We start from the raw sequence: 23047 nt of genomic DNA, 5'->3' as shown, positions 1-23047 counted from the left end.
TCCCCAAAACGGAGCCCCCTCCTCAGCCCCGAGACTTCCAAAGTGAGAGCTCCCCCAAAACAGAGCCCCCTTCCTGAGCCCTGAGACCCCCAAATTAAGAGCTACCCCCAATCCCAGACTCTCCAGCCCCATTAAATCCCTGCCTCTCCCCAACACCAGAGCCCCCCGACCCCACTCCCAGCAGCAACCCCCATGCTTTGGGGTCACGCTTTGCAACCCCCCAGCAGCCGTGTCCCCGGTGCACTGGGGGGGGGGGTGTTGAGGGGAGCCCCCCAGCTCTGCACCACCCCTCAATCCCTCCGGCTCTGAGCCGGCTCATCGTAACCCTAATGCAGCATTTGATCACCATAAATTAATGTGTTAATCGTCACATTAACGCGCAGCTCCCCGGGGCAGCACAAAGGGTTCGATCCGCTCCCCGTGCCCCCCGTTAGCCACTTTCTTTTTGGGGCTGCGACTCGGGATAAAGCCCTGGGGCCAAACCCTCTACGGGGCTCAGGGCTTTGCTCCAAAACCACCCCAAAAATCCTCGCCGAGGCTGATGAGGAAGGAGCTGGGGGCCCGGGCAGGAGCAGCGGCTGCCTTGGCCCGGGGAAGCCCCAGTAATAATTCAAGAGGCTCCATGTTCCCGGCATAGCATTAGCCTCAGATCCAGCCTCCCGGCGTAATATGCAGGAGGCTGAGCTCCGAGCCAGACTCGGCTCTCGCAGCCGGCCGGCATCGCGCTCCCCGCCGCAGAGCCTCCCCTCCCTGCCCTCCCTGGGGCTCGGGGGAGTCTGGGGGCTTCGGGGCACGCGCTCGGAGCCTTGGGAGGCTGCTCTGGGAAGGTTTTGCCCGAAGGGGACCCCCGGGGTCCCAGAAGCGAGGATGCTCGTGGCTGCTCGCACCCACCGGCCATGTAGTGCAGGGGCATGGGCCGCGGGGTGGGTGCCAGCGCCCTGTGCCGCGGTCGCTGCTGGATTCCTGCCCGCTGGTGGACCGGGAACAACACTACCGGAGGCTCTTGGATCCTACCGGCGGTTCTCGGCTCCGGGCACGGCCGTGCGGAGCCGTGCGATGTGCCCCAAAGCCGTGCTGGTCCCTGGGCCCCTCCGCCAGCTCGGGGGGACCTGGGCTTCGGGGGCGCCGGGAGAAGGAGCGAGGAAAGGTGCACAAAGGGAACTCAGGTGCAGCGTGAACCCTGTCACCATGCAATTAAAAGAAGGAAGAAAACTATTTCTATAATTGCAAAGCTCGTTAGAAGCACAGGTGCAATTCTGCGGCTTTTCAAGCCAGCTCACGGACCAATTACAGCCTGTTTGGAATCATTAAAAAGAAAGGCAGCGAAGTGTATTCTCTTGCATGTCGTGTCTTTTACATTTTTTTAAATTGCAACTTTCTTCTTACCTCCTGGCAGGAAAAAAGGAGAAAAACAAAGACAAAATCTCCAACTTAGCATCTCAGTTATTGGTGCCTCTTAAAAATGAGCACGGCTTGACAAAGATGAATTATTTTTCTTTCACATCTGTATTATCTGAAAGAATTACGCCTTGTGTCTGTCCTTGCAGAAAAAGCCAATGCACTGGTTTATAACTTTGTCTTTTAACACCTTTTCCAGTCCATCATAAGATTTTCGTAACTTTTTTCCAAAATGAACTTCTGATCATCCCATGAATGCAAAAAAAAAAAAAGAAAAAGAAAAAAAAGTATTTGAAGTTTGTAACAGGCATTCTTGTTTTAAAAAAAAAAAAGCGTAAATGCCACGGGCGGTTCTTCCCAGGCTAAAATTCTCTCCCACGTGCCTTCATGGGTGTACAGAAAAGTTTCCTGAATTAATGCAACCTACCCTCGACTAGCCTCATCTTGCAACACACCGTGGCAATATTTCGTGCCGGTTAGCAACAAATTGGAGGAGCTCAGCGGACGGCGAGGGGGGACAGGGGCTCACGCCGCACGCTCACATTCAACAGGAATTAAACAGGTGCTCAACGCCTGGCCAAGGCTCGTGCCCAGGCACAAATACTGACAACAGGCAGCCAGCACCGGCCACATTTTCGTTAATAACCGAACTGGATATGTTAAAGCATCTTCACTTGCATACAGCTGCTGTTTGAGACTGCAGCGCAATTCTGCTGAGAGCCTGGTTTGCATATGCTGTGCTGTGATTATGAATATTTAAATACCTCCATCTAGTTGAATTGCAGGCTCATTTACATACATTGGCATACTGCTTAATATAATGCATATGGGGAACAGGGTGCACATTGCATTTTTAATTTTTCTTGAAGAGGAATTGATTTTATGAGTGCTGAAAAGCTTTTTTTTCCTCGGGAAAATAGCTTGTTTGGAGAGGGGGGTGGATTTTAATTAACTGACAGGAAGAGCTGGCAAAACTAAAATGCTGACTGCAAGAATGTGTCCTTTGTTCCAGAGCTCGCTCTGCCGACGAGAACTCTTGGTAGGTGACCAAATTAATATCCCAGCTCTCTTGCCCACGCTTCTTTCGCTGCTCCCATCACACACAGCAATGGGTCAGAGAAGGGTTTGCACCTGACCATCCTGCTTCTGGCACATCCAATTTGCTATGGAAAGGTTTCCAGCCCTGCCAGGGACGTGTATACCACAAACCAGCCTATTCCAGATGTTCCAAGAACTTAATGACTGGGAGCGCAGGAAACAGGGAGCCAGATTTTATTTTGGCCTCCGCACTGCAAAGCGACTCCAGCTGCTCCCAAACCTTCCGCACACCTGAGTTAAGCGCTCGATTTCTTTGGTACTCCGATAGATCCGGCCTCTGCCCTGTTTTTCTCCTTAGAGCTGGAAATAGGCTCTAAAATTTCCATGTTTTTTTTTTTTTTTTTCAGGCCACTTTGTTGTGTTGGACGCAATCTAGTCCTGGCAAATCCAAGTACAAATCCCCTCGATTTCAGTGGTGTGGGGAGGAAGGGCATGATTTTCTCCAGGTGGAAGATATCATTAAATAATTAACAACTGATTATTCATTGTTTTTATATAGTTAACTACAGGCCTACACCCGTAGCATGTCCACTGTCTCAAAGTACCTCTTGCCCCCAATTACTCACATGAGCAAAGTTTCACAAACACAGCTCTGATTTTAAGGCCACAGATATCAACAGCAGAATTTTTACGCTTTAAGTAACAAAACAGCAGTCGTTACCCCAGCCAGCTCTGCTTTTAATAGCGGTTAAATAACCCCGTGTTGTGTAAATAAGGACTGCCAGCCCGGGCCTCTGCTCGCCCGGATCCCAGAGCTGAGCATCTGGGCGTTATCTGGGTCGTGTTATCTGCAGCAGCCCCTTCGCCCTCCAGCCGTGCCCGGTGTGGGAAGCAAAGTCCGCGGCCAGGCATCCCGAAACCTCCTCCGGGTTTCCATCCCGGGGCTGTGCAGCGCAAGGCACCACGAGCCGATTTTACACAGCTTTGGGCTTTCACGGGAGTTTTGCTCTTGGAGTCGCAAGAGACCCTTAAAGAAGGCAACGGGTGATAAAAATACAAATAAAACAATCCCAGGGCATTTGAAGGCAGGTGCGTTCGGAAGAGCCTGGCTCTGCTGGCTGGAAATGTTTTCTCCTCACCTTTCACACCTTGCAGAGCATTTCCACTTGTCCTCTGCAAGGAAGTTTTCTTTATAACGGTATCAGGGGAGCAGAAAAAGGCACGTTTCTGGGAATAAATCAGGAGCTGCTGAACAGCCTGAACCCCCAGCCGCTCCAGCAGGTTCCAGGGCTTTGCAGGGTTGGGTTTGGAGAGAAAACATCAGGGCCCCGTCCCTCAGAAATCACCTGCCCAGTGCAGCTCCTTCCCCTTCCCTTGCTTTCACCCCCCTCGCTCTGCATTTCCATGGGCAAGTTCCAAGCCATCTTCTCTCCCACTTTAAAGGGTAAATATTTTTTTACAGTTCCTGTACAGTTACAAGGTGAAGAACATTTTCTGGGCATGAATTATTTATGAAGCCCTCCCAGGCACACCAGCCAGCGTGCATATTCATCAGGCACCCGGTACATTATTCATGAGAAGTTCGCTTAAATTGGGAGAGAACAATGATATTGTTGATTGAGATGCCTGGAAATGAGCTTGAAAAAGAGGGCTGTGCCCTCAAACGCTGGGCAAAATGCAGCCAGAAAGTTCATCAAAATCACAAAAGAAAGGGAGACTGGCTTTCTTTATTGTGCTCTTTCATTGCCACCCATACGCATTACTATATATATATTTATTTATTTTTTAAAAGGAAGACTTCACACACAGACTCTGCACCATACCTTATCTAAGCACAGCTCCAGACCCCTGGCTGAACCTTCTACTCCTGCATCTTCAGCAGTTTATTACTTCCAACAGATTTTTGGAGTGGAAGTTAGCCCTAAACTCCCACCAAATTTGTTAAGTGTTGTTACAGGAAACCTCACTCTCGTTCTCTAACCCAGTTTTGGATCAGAGGCAGATGCCAGGGCTTTGTTGAATGGGGCTGGTATTAAATAAATGGGACTGAATGGTGTTTGAAGGCCCGGACACCTCCGCACGGCTGTGGAAAGCATCGGTGGGGAGGCCGGGACACCGGGAGCACCCGCGGCACTTGGGTGATGCTCCTAAACATCACTGTGTCTTTTGGGACACATTTTGGGACAGCCTCTTCGGGTTAGATCACTGAAGTTTATTCAGGCGATAGATTACCAGGGCAAACGTGGAGACCGGGGACTGCCCATTTTTGGGATTCGAGGCAAAAAGAGCGCTTAGACCAAACTTAGACCAAAGAGGTGTCATTTCCACAAGGCACTGGGGGATCTGGGGCAGCTGTGGGCTTCTGGAGGCAGAAAACGGGGCCCTGAGGGAGGCCTGGGGAGAGGCCCGGGGCCTGTCCTGCCCCCCCACGGACACGGCGCAGAGGAGCCCACACAACCTGGAGGCCTCCGGAGCCAAGCGAGCGCTAGTCGCGCTAATGAGCTGCTCTCCCTGCTGATGCCTCACGCAGTCCTTGAGTCTTAATTAAGCTTAACGATGTTTGGAGGTCACCGGCCATGCCCAGTCTTTTAAGCGGGAGCTCAGAGGCGGCTTCTGGGGGTGCGATTTGGGGGGAAGCAGGGGGAGCACCAAGGGCTCTGCTTGCCCCCCCATTTCCTTAGTCCCTGGCCTGGGGAAAGGCCTGGTCTGACCCCCCCCCCCAAATCACCCCGGGCTATGCAGGGGTATACCCCCCCCAAATTCCCCCCTGGGCCATATAGGGTGACTCCAACCCCCCCCCCAGATCACCTCAGGCCATACCCATACAGGGTGACCCCCCCCATATCACCCTGGGCTATACAGGGTGGCCCCCCCCTCAAATCACCCCTGGTCCATACAGGATGACCCCCCCGCCCCCCAAATGACCCGGGGCCATACAAGGTGACCCCCCCCCCCAAATCACCCCGGGCCATACAGGGTGACCCCCCCCCACCCCAACGCCCCTGGGCCATGCTGGGTGACCCCCATAAAAACAAATGGGCTACACACGGTGCTACCCCCCCCAAATCGCTCCCGGGCCATACAAGACCCCCCCTCACCCTCAGGGCCTGCCCCTCCAGGCCCCCCTTTTACCCCTGGGCTCTACCCACAGCCCCCCCATACCTCAGTTCCCCTCCCCCAGCCTCAGGACCCCCCCCCGCCCCCCCCCCGGGCCCTAAATGACGCCCCCCCCCCAAAGGTCAGGGGGTAAAAGGGGGAGCGGCCCCTTTAAGAGCGCTCGGCCCCGCCCCCGCGCGCGGTGACGCAGCAGCGGGCGTGGAGCGGCCGCTTCCTGCCCCCGCCCCCCCCCCGCGCCCCCGCGGGCCGCAGTGACAGGCAGGCGGGAGCGCGCGCGGCGCGGGCACAGCGGGACCGGGCCGCCGCCGCCGCCGCCGCCGCCATGAACGGCAAAGGCAAGGACCGGGCCGCGCCGCGACCTCCCCCCGCTCCGCCCGGCGCCACCCCTACCCGGGGCTGCGGCGCCTTTAAGGGCCTCGCCGCAGCGCGTGACCGCGCGGCCGGGCCGGGGCCGAGCGGACCAATGGGAGCGGGGCGGGCGGGGGGGCGGGCTCGCGGTTGCCATGGCGCCGCTCGGCTCGGCCGGGCCGTTAACCCTTTGTGTGCCGGACGGTGTGTGGGGGGGAAGCCCGGTGACGTAAGGGGCGGGGGGGCGTTAAGCGCTGGGGGGGGGGAGCCCTCGGGTGACGTCAGTGGATCCCCCGCATGACGTCACGGGGGCCGGGTGAGGTAACGGGGGGGGCCCTCGGGCGGGGGGGGCACTGGGGCGGGAGGGGACACCGCGCAGATCGGGGGGAGGGCAGGGACTGGGGACCCTCCCTGGTGACGTCGGGGAGCCCCTAGGTGACGTCAGGGACTCCCCCGGGTGACGTCAGGGGGGACCCGCTTCGCGGGGGGGTGGGCAAGGGGGGGTTCGGGGTGACGTCATGGGGGGGGCACGGGGACCCCCCCGGGTGATTTGGGGATCCGGGGGACGGCGGCGGGGGCGGCTGAGCCCCCCCCAAAAATAAAAGGGGGCGGGGAGGAACGGGGGGGGGGCTCCGGGGGGGAGAACCGCGTCCTGCCCCCCCCCCCATGACCCTGGGACCCCCCCCGGGCAGCCCCGAGGACCCCCGGGGGGGTGGTGCTGGGGGGGGAGGGGTCACGGCCGCCGCTGCTCCCCCCGGGGGGGGGGGTCTCAGTGTCCCCGGGGGGGTCCCGGTGTCCCCCGGTGCCGCTCCGCCGCGCGTTTCCGTTTTGGGGTGAATTCTCGTGTTTCTGACTCGGGGCGAATTGCCGTTTTTTCCCCGCAGGGCAGTACCCCCCCCAGGCCGCCTACCCGGTGCAGCCCCCCGCCAACCCCCCCGTGTACCCGCAGGCCCTGCCGCTGCCCCAGCCGCCGCCCTACACGGACGCGCCGCCTGCGTACTCCGAGGTAGGTGGGGGGCTGCTCGCGGGGTTTGTTTCTCCTAAAAAAAAAAAGGAATTCCTGGCTAAACGTGTCACTGATTATTATTATTATTTTTAATTATTGCTATTATAATTATTTTTACGCTGGGGGGCTGGTTTGCTGCTCCTATCCCTGGGCCCCAAATCGACGTGAACCCAAGCCACGGGCGTTGCTCGGAGCTTCCCTTTGAGCTAAGGGGATCCCCAGCGAGCCCCCGGCCAAAAATCCGTCTGTGGCAATGTCCTGGGCGGACTCTTGGGGGCTGCGGGGGATCTCTCCCCGAGCGGCAGCAGTGGGAAATTGCCCCCCCCCAGGACAAACACAACTAAACTCCCGGGCAGAGAGCTCCCCTGGAGGGTGAAAGTCTAGCTCAGGGCTTGTTCTGAGTAAGCAGGTGGGTGTGGGGAGTAATAAAGCTCTAAACCTGCCTGCGTGGCTTTTTTTTTTTTGCAGCTTTACCGTCCCAGCTTCGTGCCTCTGGGGGCCGCCACCATCCCCACCATGTCCGCGGCGTACCCGGGCACTTCGGTCTTCCTGCCCGTGGCCCAGTCCGTGGCCGTGGGTCCCATCGGCTCCTCCGTCCCCATGGCCTATTACCCCGTGGGCCCCGTGTATCCCCCAGGCTCCACGGTCCTCGTCGAAGGCGGCTTTGATGCTGGAGCCAGGTTTGGGGCCGGCGGAACAGCCAGCATCCCTGTGAGTACAGCCAGCTCCTCAAGGCGCCGCGTGCTTCGGTCGTGGGGGTGCGCGGGGGAGACGGGCCTGGTTTTGTGAGCAAAGCGAATTCGTCGCGTTGGCTGGGAGAAGAGGAGGCTCCTGCCTTCGTGCGGAGGGTTTTGCTCTCTCTGAGCTCGGCTGAGAGCAGCCGACGTGTGGCTCTGGGGCTCCATCTACTCACAGACCCCAGGTCAGCCCGGGGGCCACACCGTAACATGCCCCGGAGGGAGGCGAGGCAGCAGCAGGGCTGCTGGGTGACCCGGCTGCAGCTCGCCCTCGCTCCCTGCTGCCCTGGATCTCCTCAGACTCGCGGCCACGCCAGGGTTTTGCTCCTCTGCGCGCACAAAAAGCCTCCCAAAAGCAGAGGGCAGGGCGTGGAAGCCGAGCGTTTCCCACCCTGGCCTCGATCCCCGCCTGGCAGCCAGCAGCAGGTGCCGGGCACCCGCGGTCCGAGGTGGATGGGTGCCAGGAGGAGCTGCAGCGCTCCTCCAGCCCCCGTCCTTTCTCTCTTTTGCAGCCCCCCCCTCCTGGCTGCCCCCCCAACGCCGCCCAGCTGGCCGTCATGCAGGGAGCCAACGTCTTGGTGACGCAGCGGAAGGGGAACTTCTTCCTGGGAGGCTCAGATGGCGGCTACACTATCTGGTGAAGAAGGAAGGGGCCGGGGGGAGAGGGGGGGGGCTACATTTGTGTAAGGAAAGACATCACATACCGTCAGCACTTCTCACGATGTAACTGCTTTAGTCCATATTAACCTGAGGTTGCAGATCAGACACACCGCTGCGAGGTCTCTTCCTGGCTCGGCGCGGCGGAAAGCGAAGCGAGGAGCCCCCGCGCCGAGAGCGGGGCCTCTGCTGGGACGGGGAGGGGAGACGGATTCCCCAAACGAACGCGAGCTGAGCAGCCCTGCCTCTCCCTCGCGTTTCGCTGGGGTGACACCGCAGCGCCGTCGCTGGGCTTTATTAATCGGCTGCTCTGGGGAGGGGGAGGGAGCCGAGCTGGTGGCGGGGCGCGACCCCTTCCCCTCGCGTTCGTGCTGACCGAGCCCCACAGGCGTTGGGGTTTCCCTTCCAGAGAAGCAAAGGTGCTGGGTAGGAAGCGAGGCAACCTTCACCTCCCAGTACCAGGGGCACCTCGGCGCTTCTTCCTTCCTGACCTCACTCTAGAGCGGATCCCTCGAAGCACCCTGTGCTCACAGTCGCCCTTCACTCCCCTCTAGGAAGGTATGCAGCTGGCGTGTGTCATGGGATTTCTTTTATACACTCCAAGTAATCTTGGATTTCTTTGCACATTAGATCTAATCAAAGCCATGCTTTGGTGCCAGAAACACAATGCAACTCATGTTTGAACATTTCATTAAATGCTAACTAGGCTTTTAGGACTATGCTTAATAAACCAACTCTTTTTCTTTTTTTTTTGAACTCAACCTGGTGTCCTGACACCAAAACTCCTTAAGGCTGTTGTTCAAACAGAGAGGCTGGTTACCATCTGCACAAGGGTGTGTAGCAACTGTCAATCAACACACAAATTAGCTTGGTTAATCAGTTGTTTTACGAATGCATACTTCAGAAATGACTTGGGTATAATGAAGTCTTAGTAGGGTTAAGAAGAATATTTCAGGGATCCTCAGTGTTTTTCTTTTTTTTGTTTTGTTTTATGAAGAAAAATATCAGATTCAAATATATTTTATCTCGAGGTTTCAGTTTAATCTAAATCTGTGTCCTGTATATGTTGTGTTTAACCATCCAACTGACTGTTATGGAAGTTCAGCATTACGTATCTCTCTGTATACACTGTGGTGCACTTAACTTGTGGATTTTTTTATACTAAAAAAAAGTAGAATAAAGACTATTTTGAAAATTTGAATAAAGTGGCAGACTTGCATTAGACTTCAAATAAACCCCCTTGGCTCCTGCCGGTCGCACGCCTTAGGGTTTCTTCGCTTATTTCCTCTTTGCTGCTATTTTGCAAACTTCCTCCTTCAGGTTTTTTTGGGGGGGCTGATTTAAAGGAGGAACTGCCCGTGCCAGCAGCCCCTTGTGGCTTGGGTGATTGATCAGGTTGCTTTACAAGCATTCTCCACCTTAGCCTCGAAATTACCCACGCTGATTACCCCAACCCTAAACCCAGAGCAGAATAACTTAATTGTTTCGTGAGATAAGGAAAAAACAACAGCGATTCTTCACGCATTTGTCACTGGGCTGTATTAGAAAGCACCAAAGGGAGGACAGGGTGTGAGCAGCCAGAGCGGGGCTGCCCTCTGCCATGCCTGGTTTTTATCTTCTATGGTTTGCTTAATAAATTAAGGGGGAAAAAAAAGGAAAGAAAAAAAAAGCTTCTAGATCCCAGACTCCGAGACATTTAGGCCACATGGCATCAGACCTGAGTGCAAGAGAGGGGCGCGCGCTGCACCTGGGGGCTCAGATGAAATACTCTTCCTTCTCCTTGGAGGGGGCGTCCTCCATCTGCACCGACACGTCCGTCTCGGCCGCCGGCTGCTCATAGGTGAGGTAGCTGCCTTTGTTTCTGTACAGGTAGATGATGATCACCACCAGGACCGTCAGCAGGGTGATGAACACCAGCGTGATGACAACTGCCGGGGGAAAGGCGGAGAGGAGCAGGATTTAGCCCCGAGCGGCCTGTCCGGAGCTGCTGCCCGGTCGGCGGGGTGGCCGCGGCACGGAGCCCCTACCTGCGATGACAGCCGTGTTGGCGTCCTCATGCAGAGGGGGGGTGTGCGCCTTCTTCAGCCCTGGGGTTGTCAGCTCTTCTGCAGCAGCGTTGGGGAAGGAGAGAGGAAAGTGAGCGAGGCCAGTACCGAGCCGGCTCTGAGCTGGACGGGGCACGCGGTGGCCTCGGGCGAGGGCTCCTGGAGGATTTGGGGGCAAAAAGGCAAACAGGGGTCCCGGGGTCTTACCTGCAGCTAGCGGGGGCTGAGCTCCTTCCATGGCATCGGCCCTGGCGCTGCCGGCTCCTTCCAGGCAAGGGTCTGGGCTCCTTCACGACTACCAAGAAAAGGAAGAAAAGCTGTGAGCGTGCAGGGCAGGGGTCGGCACAGCGCGGGTCCGCTGCTGTGAGGGGCTCGGTGCTGAGCCAGCACTGGTGGTGCTGGACAGCCGGGAAACGCTCAGTGCAGGGGCTTCGCTCGGGCTGGTGGAGAGGCGCAGGCTGGGGCAGGAATTGCTGCTGCGGGTTGGAGCGAGCTGTGCCGGGGCCGTGCATCCCAGCCAGCAGGCGTGCACTGGGGAAATGGGCTGCAGGTTTGGCAATTTGCTCTCAAAAGTTTTAAGTTTTGCGGAGCCAAATTGCCTTTGCCTGTAAAGCCTTGCAAAACCTCGCAAATCTGACACCCGGAGCTGCTGCAGCCGTGACTCTGCCCCTGCAAAGCTCCCTCCTGAGCACGCTGGGGGACGAGCAGCCACCAAAGCCATCTGCAGCAACAACCTTGGCAGCCCCCAAAATAAGTGGTCGCTGCTGCTGCTGGCAGGCCCGGGGCAACGGCTCCTGCGCTCGGGCACAAGTGACTCAGCGGCCCTGCGGAGAGACGCCGCTAGATGTCAGGAGCAAATAAATCTCACCCCCCAAAAAAAAAAAGAAAAAAGAAGAAAGAAGCAAATTGAACCACCAGGAGCGAGCCGAGCGCTGGACGCGTGCCCGAAGCGGGAGCCTCTGGATGCGGCCCCCTGGCACGGCCAGGGATGCCGTGAGGGTTGGAGACGCCGGGAGCTGCCCTCGGGAGCTGCTCTCGCCCTGCTCGTCCTGCCGTGTGCCCGTGTGACTCAAAGCGCTGTCGGGCCAGGGCTTGTACAGCCTGAGCGTGCAAACCAGCCCTGACAGCAGCGGGGTTTGCATCCAGCCGCCAGCGGAGCCCAGCCGCCGGGGCGTACAGCGCCGGGTGAATTTGGGCTCACAGCCCCCTGCCCGGCGCCGTGCGGCGGTGCTCGCGCTGTGCCCGCTCGGCAGACGGGGGCCCAGGACCCCGAGATGCTGGGACCCCGAGCTCGGCAACATTGCCCCGGCCTCGACAACTTTGCCCCGGGCTCAGGCGAGCCCCGGACCGGCTGCAGAGCGCAGAACCAGTTTCTCGAGTGCGATGCGGAGCAGACGGTCCCGCTGGCACCGCCGCTGCAATCCAGCATTGCAAAAAAACCCGTCTGAGCCCAGCGATGTGGGACAAAGTTTCAAAGCCCAGTGCAGAAGCTTGCATGGCATTTAAACCAGGAAATTTGCTTTAAAGCTCTGCCGACTGCGATGTCTGGGCGGAGGAGCTGGGAACGAGCCATCTCTGGGGCTGAACCTGCCTTGCATGGGCACAACCTGCAAGCACACAGCCTCCGAAGGCAGCTGCTGCCTTGCCATGGAGCAGCAGCAGCTTGGGCTGCTTTGGAGTAAGGGATGGATAATATTTCTGTAAGAACCTACTGCTGGGATTTCAAGGAAAGGAGGAAAAAACGCTGCTGATTGCACAGGGAGCTGGGTACTTTGAGGAGAGGGGTCCCTGGGGGGCATTTGGCCAAAGTTTTGTTTCTGTATAAACACGGCGCTGCCCATGGCTCCCTGTAAAGCTCGCTGGAGCTATAACCAAAGCAGCCGGCACGCACCTGGCCCCATTTCACCCAAAATTCAGCTCTGGGAAGAGACTCTGGCAGGAAAACATCATCGCTCAATCATTAAAGCAAAGCCCCCCCCCCCATGTTGCATCCCAGCAGGAGCCCGGCCACCCCACATCACTCCCGTATCCCTTCCCACCGCACCGGCACCACGGGAAGGAGCCCCCGTGCTCAGCATGGGGGGGCCCAACGGGGCAGGGATCGCAGCACGGCGGGTACCTTGGCGGGGCAGGATGCGGCCACGAGCCGGCGTGGGATCGGGGTGTCCGTGGCACGCAGGGTGCTGTGCCACAGCCAGGCTGACCCAGCTTCCCCAGTGTGCCGGATCCCTACAGATCTCCATGTGCTTTTAAAGCAGGAGTTGGGGGAAAAAAAAAAGAAAAAAAAAAAAGAAAAAAAAAAAGCTACCAAAAAACCCAACCCGAATCTTCCTCATTCTTGCGTGCTGGCCAAATCCTCCGAGTTGCTCAAGAGCAGTTCCCACGGCGGAGCCCTCCCCGCCCTGCAGCTCCCAAAAAGCTCGAGAGCAGTCGGGTGCAGGGGATGCTCGACACCCCCTTCGCAGCCCCCAGATCCCAAACCCAGTGGCCAGAGGCTGGGGCGAGCAGAGATGCTGGGTGACCCCGTTTCCTGCTCCGTCTCACCGCGCTACATCCTGGGAACGGCGCCTCGTGCTCTCCCAGCGCCCTGCCGGGCTTTTGCTCGGGTTTCTGCTGATTTAAGCTCTGTTTAAGCTTCTCCCACCTCTCACCGCGGTGGGCTGAGGCCGTTCCGCTTCCTGCTTGCTCCCGGGGAAGCCGCTCGCCAGCCGGAATCCAGCGGCCGTGCACCCATCGAGGCAGCGATGCTTTGGCACGGCAGCCCGGCCCCTTTGCAGCGGGGCCGAGCAGATATCACCACCCAGCAGCTCCACGGGGCAGCCACCGACGCAGGACCTCGTGCTTCATCGAATGCCCATTTGCTACGCAAACCCATGCATGCAGAAACCCCCCTCGGGCCCCCCCGAATCTCCCCACATCTCCCCGTACCTGTGCCAGCTGCGCCGGGGCGAGGGGCTGCCGGCACCATGTGCGCTCGCCGCTGCCTGTGCAGCCTCGCCAGGGCACAGCCCAGGCGTTTCCCCTTCCTGCCTCACCTTTCCAGTTCCACTGCCCTGATAATAAAGGCTGCAATTCTTCCCCGCTTAACCCCTTGCTGGCGAGGGAGAGGGGATCCCGCAGCAGCCCCGTGACCACACGAGCGCTTTGGGTGCGCGCCAGAGCGGCCACGCATCGCACGAGGCTCGGCCAGCGGGGTCCACTTCAATTTGCAGGATTTCAAAGCGAATTGGGGCTCTTTTTCTGCATGGCAGCAGATTTTGGGGAGAGGAGCAGCCAGCCTGGCGTGAAGAAACCAGCCCGACGCCTTCCTCGTGAGTCACCGCAAACCGCAGAGGCGGCCCGGCGGTGCCGGGGGAGAATGGGGAAACAAATCCCACCTGGATCCAGCCCTAAACCCACAGGCAGGGAGCTCCCACGTGAGCCGGTGATGATGCCCAGGCATCCCCAAGCTGCGCTTTTTGGCAATTTTGCGTGGGCTGCTCCAGCTGTGCCGCATTGCAGCCCCCCAGCGCTGCCTCTCACGATGGAGACGAGATGCCCGGCGCCGATATTCAGCCCTCGGTCGCCTTTCCAGAAAATTCCACCTCTTCTTGCTGCGTTTTCAGGCACCGGTGTCTGCCCTCTGCCTTTATTTCAGATGTGACGGGGGGGTTGTAAAGCGCGTTACGGTTAAACAAAGTTATCTGCAGGCAGCCCCATAAAAGCTCCTTCCCCTCCCTCCTGCCCGCACCTCTCCGGGCGCTGGGCTCACAGGGACGTGAGGCTTTCGCTGGGGTCCTGGGGGGGGTCCTGGCTCGCGTCCTGCTCCAATTCCCTGGGTGTCCCTTGCTCCTGGGGACACAGAGAGCGGGGTGATGCTGGGCTGGAGACCTCGTGCTTCGGTCCATGGGGATGAAGCAGAGCCCTCGCTGCACCCACCTCAGTTTGGGAGCCGGGGGGGGCGGCGCTGTCCTGGATGCAGCCACTTGATCCCTCCTCGAGGGCCAGCTCCAGCCCCATCTGCAGCCAGATGAGCAACGCACCAGGCTGGGACTCACCTCCTTGCTCCTCCCCCTACACCCCCAGCCCCATATCCCCTTGCTGGGGCCGGAACCGCTGGGAAACATTTGCTGGGTGCAGCCCCCAGCACGGTGTCCTGGCCCCCCTGCCCCCTCCGGACACCAGCTTGTGGCACGTCAGCCCCCGCCGCTCTCACCTGCGTTTTGGCCGCCTTTGGCGACACATCCACCACCTCCATGCTCTCCTCGGAGTCGCTGTGCTCTCCCACGGCCCCAGCGAGCTGGCACGCACCCTGCCCACCGCCCAGGGACGGGCACCCTCGTGCCTCTGCTGTGGGCCCGGTGGCACCGTGGGTGCTGGCTGGGGATGGCGGGTCCCCCCCCGAGCTGTCCCCGGTGCTCTCAGGACGTGCGAGACCCTCGCTGTCGGCGCCGTCCGGATCCTCTGTGGCACTTTTTGGCTCCGCTGGCGTGGTGCTGGCGGCCGTGGCAATTGCCTCGGATAAAATCAGTGAGGCCAGGGAGGCGGCGATGCCCTCGGCTCCCACCTGCACCCCTCCATCAGCCCCTGCCGCCTCTAGACCAGCAGACACGGGGCTCCCAGCCTGGCTTTTGGGGAGCCCAGGGGACCCAGTGCCCTTGGACACCCCCGTTTCAGGGGACGGAGCTTCAGGGGTGAGGACAGGCTCCTGGGACTCCTCGCTGGAGACCGATGCGGTTTCTGACGCAGACCCCATGCTCGCTGGTGAGGCTGGAGGAGGACCAGGGACGGGAGCACCCAGCTCACCAGCACCCATCTCCGCGGGGCCATTGGAGATGCTTTCAGTGGCGTCGCTGCCCTCCTCGGGGGATGCTGATGCCATCTCCGCTTCCAGCACGGGCTCCCAGTCCGGGCGCGGGGCTGGTGAGGTGGGTGGCTCGCCCGGTGCCTTCCCTGGGCATGGGTACATGGCTGGGGGGCTCACGGGTGAGGAGATGACCAGAGAGCGCCGGTTGCTGCATGGAGGGGGGACAGGGGAGTTTAAGTCCCTGTGAGCCCCCGAATGCTGCTGGATCCCACCTGGGTGCATGCAGCAGCACCACCCTCCACCCAGCACCAGGAGATGCTCGTCCATCCCCAGGGACCACAGGCAGAGCCTGGGGGCTGCAGCACCCATCTGCTTCCTTGGGGAGGGGGCGATTCAGCGGCGTGAGCCTCCCCCTTTACCTGGAGACGCCTTTGATGATGAAGACTTTGCTGGAGTGCTGCTTGTCCAGTTTGCCCATCACCTCGTAGAGGTCGCGGTTGAGCTGCACGGGCAGGAGAGAAACCCTCAGAGCCCCCTGGGAACCCCGGGGCTCCCACTCCCCACCCTGCGTGGGCTTGGAGCCCACAGCCATGCCCCTGGGCAAATCTCAGTTAAAAAGCAGCTGGTTTGGGACCGGAAAGCAGCCCCGCTGCCGAGGAAGTCACGTCTCCCATCCTTCCTCTCCTTGGCTCTTGAGGCAGCAGTCGGGAAAAATTTTTACCCCAGCGCAACTTCCCAGGGCTGACGTTAACGCAAATCAAGCAACCCCACCTCTATTTATCCACCACACAATCAATTGATAAAAAAGCTTTCTTCCTAGCCCCAGGACTGCTGTAACTCTCAGGTTAGGCTGGGGGAAAACAACAGCACTCATCAGCCAACAACGCCATCGGCACGCTGGAGCCAGCGCGGGTCCCTACAGCAAACGGCGAGCAGCGCAACGCCGGCGAGGGGGGAGGAATTCTGGGGGTCTTACCTTGCTCATCTCCTTGTAGAAGATGTCCCGGAGGTTGGAGATGTTCTGGAAGATGGTCACGTAGCAGGCAATGCGGCTGCGGGAGAGAAACCGGGGTGGAGGCAGAGGGAGGAGGGTGGCCGGGGGGTTGCGGAGCCCCTCCAGCCACGAGCACCCATCCTCAGGGGGGGGACGAGAGGGGCCTGGGTGCCTGTCCCGGGCTGTCCTGCTGCGGGGGCAGTGCTGCCATCTCCCGGCTGTGACTGCCCCACGTCCCCAAGCCGCCGCACCGCCGGCAGCACCCATGGGGGCTCGGGGGAGAACCCCCCCAGCTCTCCCCAGCAGTGGACGAACAGCGCCGAGCTGGCACCGTGTGGTTATCAGCCAAGATCCGGGGAGCTGCCACACATGAATTTGCAAGGCTTTCGCTCAGACAACGCCATTCCAAGGGGCCCACTTGGGTTTTGGGGTGGGGGCTGGATTTGCCGCCCTGCCCCCCCAGAAGGTGCATTTTGGCAGAGCAGAGCGGGCACGTCCCGTGCGCCACGCGCGATACCTGCTGTAGAGGACGGGCAGCTCCTCCCGAAGCTCCCTGTTCAGGTCTTCAAACACCGCCTGGGCTTTGTTGAACTCCTCCTCAGCCTGCGGAGAGGCAAGGGGGGGCCGTGGGGTTCCCGGCATGATGCACGGCCCCGCCGGCCACCCCGGGCAGGGCTCCCGCGCCAGCCCCAACCTTGGCGATTTTGGCCTCGTCCTTCTTTTTGGCGTTCTGCAGGGCTTCGAGGTGGTGCCGGGCGCTGTCGTAGTCCACCAGCTTGCGGCCCCGCTTGGCGATGCGCTCCTGCGGGGGGGCACCGGGGGCTCAGCCGCGAGCCGGCTGCGTGCCGCGCCATGCCACCGCCCGCGGGGGTACCTTAATGTCACCGAACTGCGCCAGGTAGTTCTCCATCAGCCGCAGCGCCTGGTCGGCCAGCTTCGCCTCGTAGTCGTCCCACAGGAGGTCGTTGCTCTGCGGGGACGAAAAGGGGACAGGGATGAGTGGGGGCAGAGCTCCTGGTCCCCCCCCTGGCGCTCGCCGGCTGGACGTGCTGGGCTGCCTCCCCCGGGAGCTGGCTCTGCGTCCCCCGACCCGCAGGGGCTGTCCCCAAGGGGGGGGGCTCACATCTGCTATGGCTTTCAGCTCCGCATGGCCGTCCCAGTCGGGGCTGTAAATCTCCTGCAGAGTTTCGGCCACTTTCCGGGAGCTTTCGTGCATCACTGCGGAGGGGTTGCAAAAATTCAGAGCGTGCCGCAGGTTCGCGATGCACGGCAAGAAAACGCAGCAGGGCTCGGCTCCCCCCGGCTCCACCGAGCTGCGTTTCCTGAGGTCGGGGTGCGGACGGGGGCTTGCACCCTACCTTTCACCGCATTGACAAAAGCCTTGAGGTCTTTGTAGAGTTTGTTGCCTTCGTTCTGCAAATCAAATGTATTGGGGGGGGTAGAGATCAGAACCGCATGGGCGGGGTGGTGGGGGCCACAAGCCCACTGGGGACATGTGGAGCACAAGAGGCTGTGGGCATGGGGATGGCACAGGCATGGCACGGGGTGTCCCTGTCCCCCCCCAGGTCCCCTCCGCTCCCCGGTGCAACCTGCTGCAGCTGGAAATTGTAGGCGCTTTGCTCGAACTGCTCGTCCTTGGTCTCGACGGTTTTGCCCAGTTTCTGCAAAACCTGCGATGGGGAGAGGGGGAGACGCGTTGGCACGGAGCGTGGCAGAGCTCTACCATGCGGGGGGCCCCTCCTGAGGACCTGACAGCCCCAGCTTGGAGCCCACCCGGGCTGGGGTTTGCCTTAGGGATGCAAAACCTCTGCACAAAAAACCTCGGTGGTTTTTATTTTTAGGGGAAAAGAGTGGCTTTTTGGGAGCCAGGCCAACACGGCGTCCCTACCACCCTCATTTATGACACCCTACAGGTCTGTGCTCCCCAAAACATCCCTGCAGGTGAAGCCAGGTGCAGGCAAAGCCCCAGGGTGCTGCCCCACTGGGAACTGGTGACGCTGCTGGGAGGAGGAGGAGGAGCTGCGGATGAAGGCCACCCTCAGCTTCCCCATCACAGCAGCAGCGCAGTGCGAGGGGTGGCCAGGAAGAGGCTGGTCCCTGGAAGCGACCGGGGCCTGTCCCGGGCTGATACTGCTGCGGAAGGGCTGAATTTAGCCCTGAGCCCCCGCCAGGAACTGCAGGAGCTGCTCCTTGCTTTTTTTGGGAAAAAAAAACACAGAGGGGATGGTCTCGAAAGAGCATCAAATCACCCCGTTTTGACCTGCTTCCGCAGCCCTTCCCCCTGCTTCCTGCCACTACGGCAGCGCTGCGGGGGCCACCCTGGTGCCAGGTCCCTGCTGTCACCGTCACTGCCAGGGACAGGGGGACCCGGCCCCGGCCCAAGGGACCCCGGTGCCACCTACTCCCACCGCCTGGCAGCCTGCACCGGAAGATGTTTTTTTTTTTGGAAAAAAACTGCTTTTTGAGGCTACCAAAGCACCCTCGGGGGCTTTGGGGGCAAGTTTGCAAACCCAAAGCCTTGCAGCCGGGGTGGAGTCTGCCCAGAGACGCGTGCAAGCACGCGGAGGTACCCAAATTAACTCTCCAAGAGCACCCATGGGTGCTGTCTGGTGCCCAGCAAGAGCAGCCCCTCGGTGCCACCCTACCCTCACCCTGGGAGAAATTCAATAGGAAGATGAAATAAGGGATGGGGAGGGCCGGGCCGTACCTTCTCCTGTGCCCGGCTGAACCGCTTCTGGACCTGCTTGGCGAAGAGCCCGGCTCCCCCGCTCTTGCCCTCTGCCATGGCTGCAGCTTGCCGCGCGGTTTCTGCTTTCGGCATCAACTTGTGGTCGAGTGTTTGCTGCGGAAGTTCGAAACGAGGCATCCGCTGAGCGCCCGGGCACCCCCCGCTGCGAGCCGCCCCGAAAAACCCAGCCGTGAGGGTGGGACGAAGCGGGGGCACGAGCGCAGCCGAGCCGTGGTAACCCTTGCACGAGTTTCTGTTTGGGGTTTTAATTTTGCTTTTGGAGTCAGTTCTGCAATTCTTTGAGTTTTTTTTTTTCCCACCCCAAGCCAGGCTGGGGCGTAATGCAGTGAGCCTAGTGCTAACGGGACGCACGTAAACAGGCTTTGGCCCTGCAGCCCTGGGCGAGGTGATGGCAGACACCGCATCCATCCCCTCTCATTGCAAATGCGTTTTGGAAGAAAAACAGAGCTTGGGGCCAGGGAGAAATCCCGGCCCTGTCCCCTTGCTGTGTCGCTGCTCCAGAGCGGCTCAGAGTGTTTTTCCCTTTGGCCCAGGGACGTTTCAGCTGCCCGGGGCTGGTTGCTTCTTCCCTGTGGATCTTTTCTGAGCCGCTGTGCAAGGCAGAAGAGGGACCTGGCCAAAGGGATGCCCCCAAAGACGGGAGGGGGGAGGACGCTGTGTGTTGGGGAAGAACTGCATGGGTGCAGGCAGGAGAAGTGGGGCAAAGCACCCTTGGCCTTGCTGGACAGAGACAACATTGAGCACTCTTGATGAAGAACAGAATTTATTGACACCAGCTCCAAGAGTTAAATGCCTCTGACTGAAACAGTCCATGTCCATCCCCTGGGCTGGGGTTTGGGTTCTCCTCTCACGGCCACTCAGTTCTGGGCGATCACCTGGGAGGAGAAGCACCACGGGGCTGGGGTCACTGCCACGGACCCCCCCCCCCCCCCCAAATCCACTTTTTCTCCCATTGCCTCGCTAGCATTGCCCCAGCGGGTGCTTCAAGCCTCCCTGCTCGCCCCACCGTGCCAGCAGAGGCAGCGCGACGTGCAATGAATTTGTGAGTGCTCTGCTCTTACGCTGGATATCCAGGTCCTGTAGGCAGAGACGCGTGTGAAGACAGTGGGCTTGCCCTTGACGTTGCAGCCCAAGCTGGAGACGAAGCTGGTGACGCCGTGGACCTGGTACTGCCCGTTCACCGCGCAGTGCAGGGGGCCGCCCGAATCACCCTGCCGGACCGAGGAACCGTCAGAGCGGGGATGCTGGTGGGGTGCCGGGTGGCAAAACAGGGTGCTGGGGCCGTACCTGGCAGCCAGAGCGCACGCCGTCCCCGCCAGCACAGACCATGGTGTTCCTGACGGTGGAGCCCCAGTAGGATGAGCTGGAGCAGGTCTGGTAGTCCACGACGGGCAGGTACGCCTGCAGCAGCACGCTCGACAGCTGCCCGTTAGCTGCAGGGGAGTGAGCACCTCTTATCCCACAAAACGCCCCCCAAATTTTGCACAACTGCATCCAACCCCGGGCAGCCCCATACCTGGAGCACAACCCCACGTTCTGCACTCTGGGACCTCAACTGACTTCAAAAAAAATGATTAGCCCCCCCCCCTCTTTTTCCATTTTTTTTTTTGTGGGATTTGGGGGCAGGTGAGCCCCGGGGCGTCCCGTCCCATGGTGGTGGCACTCACTGCGGGTGAGTCCCCAGCCGCTGATGTAGCAGGGGTAGTTGTTGGCCAGGATGACGCCCTCCTGGGGCAGCGCCGCCAGCTGCACATAGCTGTTCAGGGTGGCAGAGCTGGACAGGCGGAGCAGGGCGATGTCGTAGCTGCGGAGAGGATGCAAATTGCACTGCAGAGACCCCCAGGATGGGGAAACGAGGGGTGCACGGGAAAAAAAACACTTCCAGCAGTGCTGCCTCCCCCCCAGCAAATCCCTCCCTGGGTGCGTTACCCCGCAGCAAGGTTGTTTCTGTTCCAGTAGGGATGGATGATGATCTTGCTGATGCTGAGGATCTGCTCGGTGCCCTCGTTCCGGTTGATGTTGTGGTCGCCGGCAACAACGCGATAGGTCAGGCCACTGCCAGGAAGGCAAGACAGCACAGGGTCGGGTTCCAAATTATTATTATTTCAAGAGTTAACGCAACAAGAATCATCAACACAAGGAGATTTCCCCAGGGACGGTCCTCCTTAACAGAGAGGTCAGCAAAGACCTCCAAGAACTGCTGCTCTTTGAGTGGGGTCAGCCTACACTTCCCCTCGGCAAGGTTTTTAGTGGAAAATGGCATTTTTGTGAGAGGCGGTCGGGGCCCCCGTGCGCGCTCACCCGTCCACGCAGTGGGCCGCCGTCATCACCCACTTCTGCTGGATCAGGGACCCTCCGCAGGTGTGGTGCCAGCTGCCACTGTAGTAATACTGCAGGGAGATCTGGGGGGCGGACACGGTGCGGGGTGAGGTGCGGGGGTCTCACCAAGCAGCCCCGAGGGGACCAGAGCCCCCGGCTGCTCCCCACAAGGACCCACCTGTGAGGGCCAGGCGTGCGAGCGCGCTTCGGTCCCACCGACCACCCGCTCCGACCCCTCCGGCACCGGCTCGGCGCGGCATCCTGCGGGCAAAGGGGTGGTGATGCCAGCAGCCCCCGGTTCCGAGAGCAAGCAGGGTTAATCATAACGAGGGTTCGTCAGCTGCTAACGAGCCCGAGGGCCCTGGGAGCTGGGACTTACCGCAGAGGGCGAGGGTGGCGAGGAGCACAAGCTGCAGCATTGTGGTGGTCACCTCGGAGCTGGGCCTGTTGTGAGTCCAAACCCTCGCCCGGAGCTGGTTTTAAAGGGGATGGAGAAGGAGGGACGGGAAGAAAAGCAGGTGGCTCGGCCCTATCGAGCAGCCTTGGTCCTTTTTCCAAAAGATACGTGGCCATGAAGGTCAGGAATGGAGCCCCAGAGGTGCCAGGGACTAAAAACAACCTAAATGCAAGTTACTATTTATAAACGTGGTTTTTGCCCCAATTTACACAATCGAGGCAGAATGCGTTCACCTGGCTCCTGCCACCAGCAGTTTGGCACAGCTGCACTGCCACATTTCTCCTTTTCCTTTTGGCTCCCCCAGCCATTACAGCAGCTCTCCAAGGCATCAGCAAAGCGGGATGCAGAGGCCTGACCCCAAGCCTCCACTGACTTTGTACGGGCATCAGAAATCCACGGGGAGACAAGGACGGGCTCTCACCTGCTGCTCTTTGAGCTGCTGTCTGCAGCAGGCGTGTCTCTAAACCTCACGTTCATCCCAGTCCTGAGCCCCGTGGGTGCCCAACCCATAGCTCTTGCAACAGATTTCTCTAGGGGATGTCTCTGAGCATTTTACCCAACACAATAGCAGCACCTGCATCACCCAGGGGTGGGAAAATGGGGATAAATGCCATGCAAGACCTTCACCCCCTACAAGAAAAATAAAAATAAATAAAAATCCCACCCAGCACAGCCAGCAGTGGGGCTGGAACCAGACAACTACACAGGACAGTTTGAGGTTAAATAAAATATCAGCATGGCTTCAGGGCGTAGTAAAAATCTGACTTCTGGCAAATAAAGAAAACAATAAACAAATTTATTTCCCTTTAAAAAGGAGACTGTTCTGCTGTGTGTTGGCAATCACACTCTGCTCCTCGGGCATCCTCCATCTGATGAAACCAGCAGTGCTGGGGTTTTCGTCTGCAAATGCAGCAGGTGATGGAAAATGGCATTCGAGATAGCAGCCAACACCTGTCCCAAGTTTGACAGGTTTGAAGGGGAAAAAAATAAAAAAAGAAAAAGGAAAGAAAAAAATGCACCTGCTCTTATCACTACAGGATAAAAAAAAAAAAGATTTTATTCAGAAACAATTTTCCAAACAATCACTATTTTTATTGGTGCAGAAGGGAACCCAGAGGGTTCCCGCTGATGGGCACCAGGCAGCCCTGACCCAAACCCTCCGCTACCCACAATAAAGCTGAATCTCCCCCCCAATTCAACACCTTATTGCACAGGTGGGTTTAGACGGATGCTTTGGCTAAAGAAAGTTCCCAGGGAGAGCCATGGGAGGGAAATGAAATGAGGGCAGGGGTGGGAGCGTGGAGGCAGAGCTTTGGGGCAGCCCACGGGGTTTGGGTGGTTCTGCTGCCGCAATGCGAAGGGCTGAGGAAGCACAGGCAGAGACGGGATGTCTGTA

General features: G+C 59.3%; 4 protein-coding genes across 9 annotated transcripts; 1 reads left to right on the top strand and 3 right to left on the bottom strand.

Annotated features, from left to right (window-relative positions):
* Nucleotides 1-5757: 5757 nt before the first annotated feature.
* On the top strand, nucleotides 5758-9506 carry DAZAP2 (DAZ associated protein 2). The gene is made up of 4 exons (XM_083814294.1): nucleotides 5758-5888; nucleotides 6786-6907; nucleotides 7376-7618; nucleotides 8157-9506. Exons 1-4 carry the CDS (start codon nucleotides 5876-5878, stop codon nucleotides 8283-8285), a joined length of 507 nt encoding a protein of 168 aa, XP_083670420.1. The 5' UTR covers nucleotides 5758-5875; the 3' UTR covers nucleotides 8286-9506.
* A 363-nt stretch (nucleotides 9507-9869) lies between these two features.
* Nucleotides 9870-13672, bottom strand: SMAGP (small cell adhesion glycoprotein). 4 transcript variants are annotated; one of them, XM_083814299.1, is made up of 4 exons: nucleotides 13275-13672; nucleotides 10554-10641; nucleotides 10329-10406; nucleotides 9870-10229 (listed from the first exon to the last, which is right to left on the bottom strand). In XM_083814299.1, the coding sequence occupies exons 2-4, from the start codon at nucleotides 10582-10584 to the stop codon at nucleotides 10057-10059; spliced, it is 282 nt and encodes a 93-aa protein (XP_083670425.1). In that variant the 5' UTR covers nucleotides 10585-10641; nucleotides 13275-13672; the 3' UTR covers nucleotides 9870-10056. The 4 variants fall into 4 exon arrangements, with proteins under 4 accessions (XP_083670425.1, XP_083670428.1, XP_083670427.1 ...); XM_083814302.1 differs by lacking the exon at nucleotides 13275-13672 and adding an exon at nucleotides 12998-13231; XM_083814301.1 differs by lacking the exon at nucleotides 13275-13672 and adding an exon at nucleotides 12891-12911.
* A 269-nt stretch (nucleotides 13673-13941) lies between these two features.
* On the bottom strand, nucleotides 13942-19209 carry BIN2 (bridging integrator 2). 2 transcript variants are annotated; one of them, XM_083814218.1, is made up of 12 exons: nucleotides 18834-19200; nucleotides 17716-17796; nucleotides 17485-17539; nucleotides 17250-17344; nucleotides 17001-17096; nucleotides 16821-16928; nucleotides 16644-16729; nucleotides 16109-16184; nucleotides 15552-15634; nucleotides 14542-15340; nucleotides 14265-14345; nucleotides 13942-14177 (listed from the first exon to the last, which is right to left on the bottom strand). In XM_083814218.1, the coding sequence occupies exons 1-12, from the start codon at nucleotides 18990-18992 to the stop codon at nucleotides 14094-14096; spliced, it is 1803 nt and encodes a 600-aa protein (XP_083670344.1). In that variant the 5' UTR covers nucleotides 18993-19200; the 3' UTR covers nucleotides 13942-14093. The 2 variants fall into 2 exon arrangements, with proteins under 2 accessions (XP_083670344.1, XP_083670345.1); XM_083814219.1 differs by lacking the exon at nucleotides 14265-14345 and having other exon boundaries at nucleotides 18834-19209.
* A 228-nt stretch (nucleotides 19210-19437) lies between these two features.
* On the bottom strand, nucleotides 19438-22992 carry CELA1 (chymotrypsin like elastase 1). 2 transcript variants are annotated; one of them, XM_083814291.1, is made up of 8 exons: nucleotides 21574-22992; nucleotides 21373-21455; nucleotides 21177-21277; nucleotides 20805-20930; nucleotides 20543-20679; nucleotides 20163-20308; nucleotides 19937-20086; nucleotides 19438-19750 (listed from the first exon to the last, which is right to left on the bottom strand). In XM_083814291.1, exons 1-8 carry the CDS (start codon nucleotides 21611-21613, stop codon nucleotides 19733-19735), a joined length of 801 nt encoding a protein of 266 aa, XP_083670417.1. In that variant the 5' UTR covers nucleotides 21614-22992; the 3' UTR covers nucleotides 19438-19732. The 2 variants fall into 2 exon arrangements, with proteins under 2 accessions (XP_083670417.1, XP_083670416.1); XM_083814290.1 differs by lacking the exon at nucleotides 19438-19750 and having other exon boundaries at nucleotides 19797-20086.
* Nucleotides 22993-23047: the final 55 nt, after the last annotated feature.

This window comes from Anser anser, assembly GCF_964211835.1.
Source record: "Anser anser genome assembly, chromosome: 30".
Lineage (NCBI taxonomy): Eukaryota > Metazoa > Chordata > Aves > Anseriformes > Anatidae > Anser > Anser anser.
Note: the sequence above shows the minus strand (reverse complement) of the source record. Positions and strands in the feature narration are given on the sequence as shown.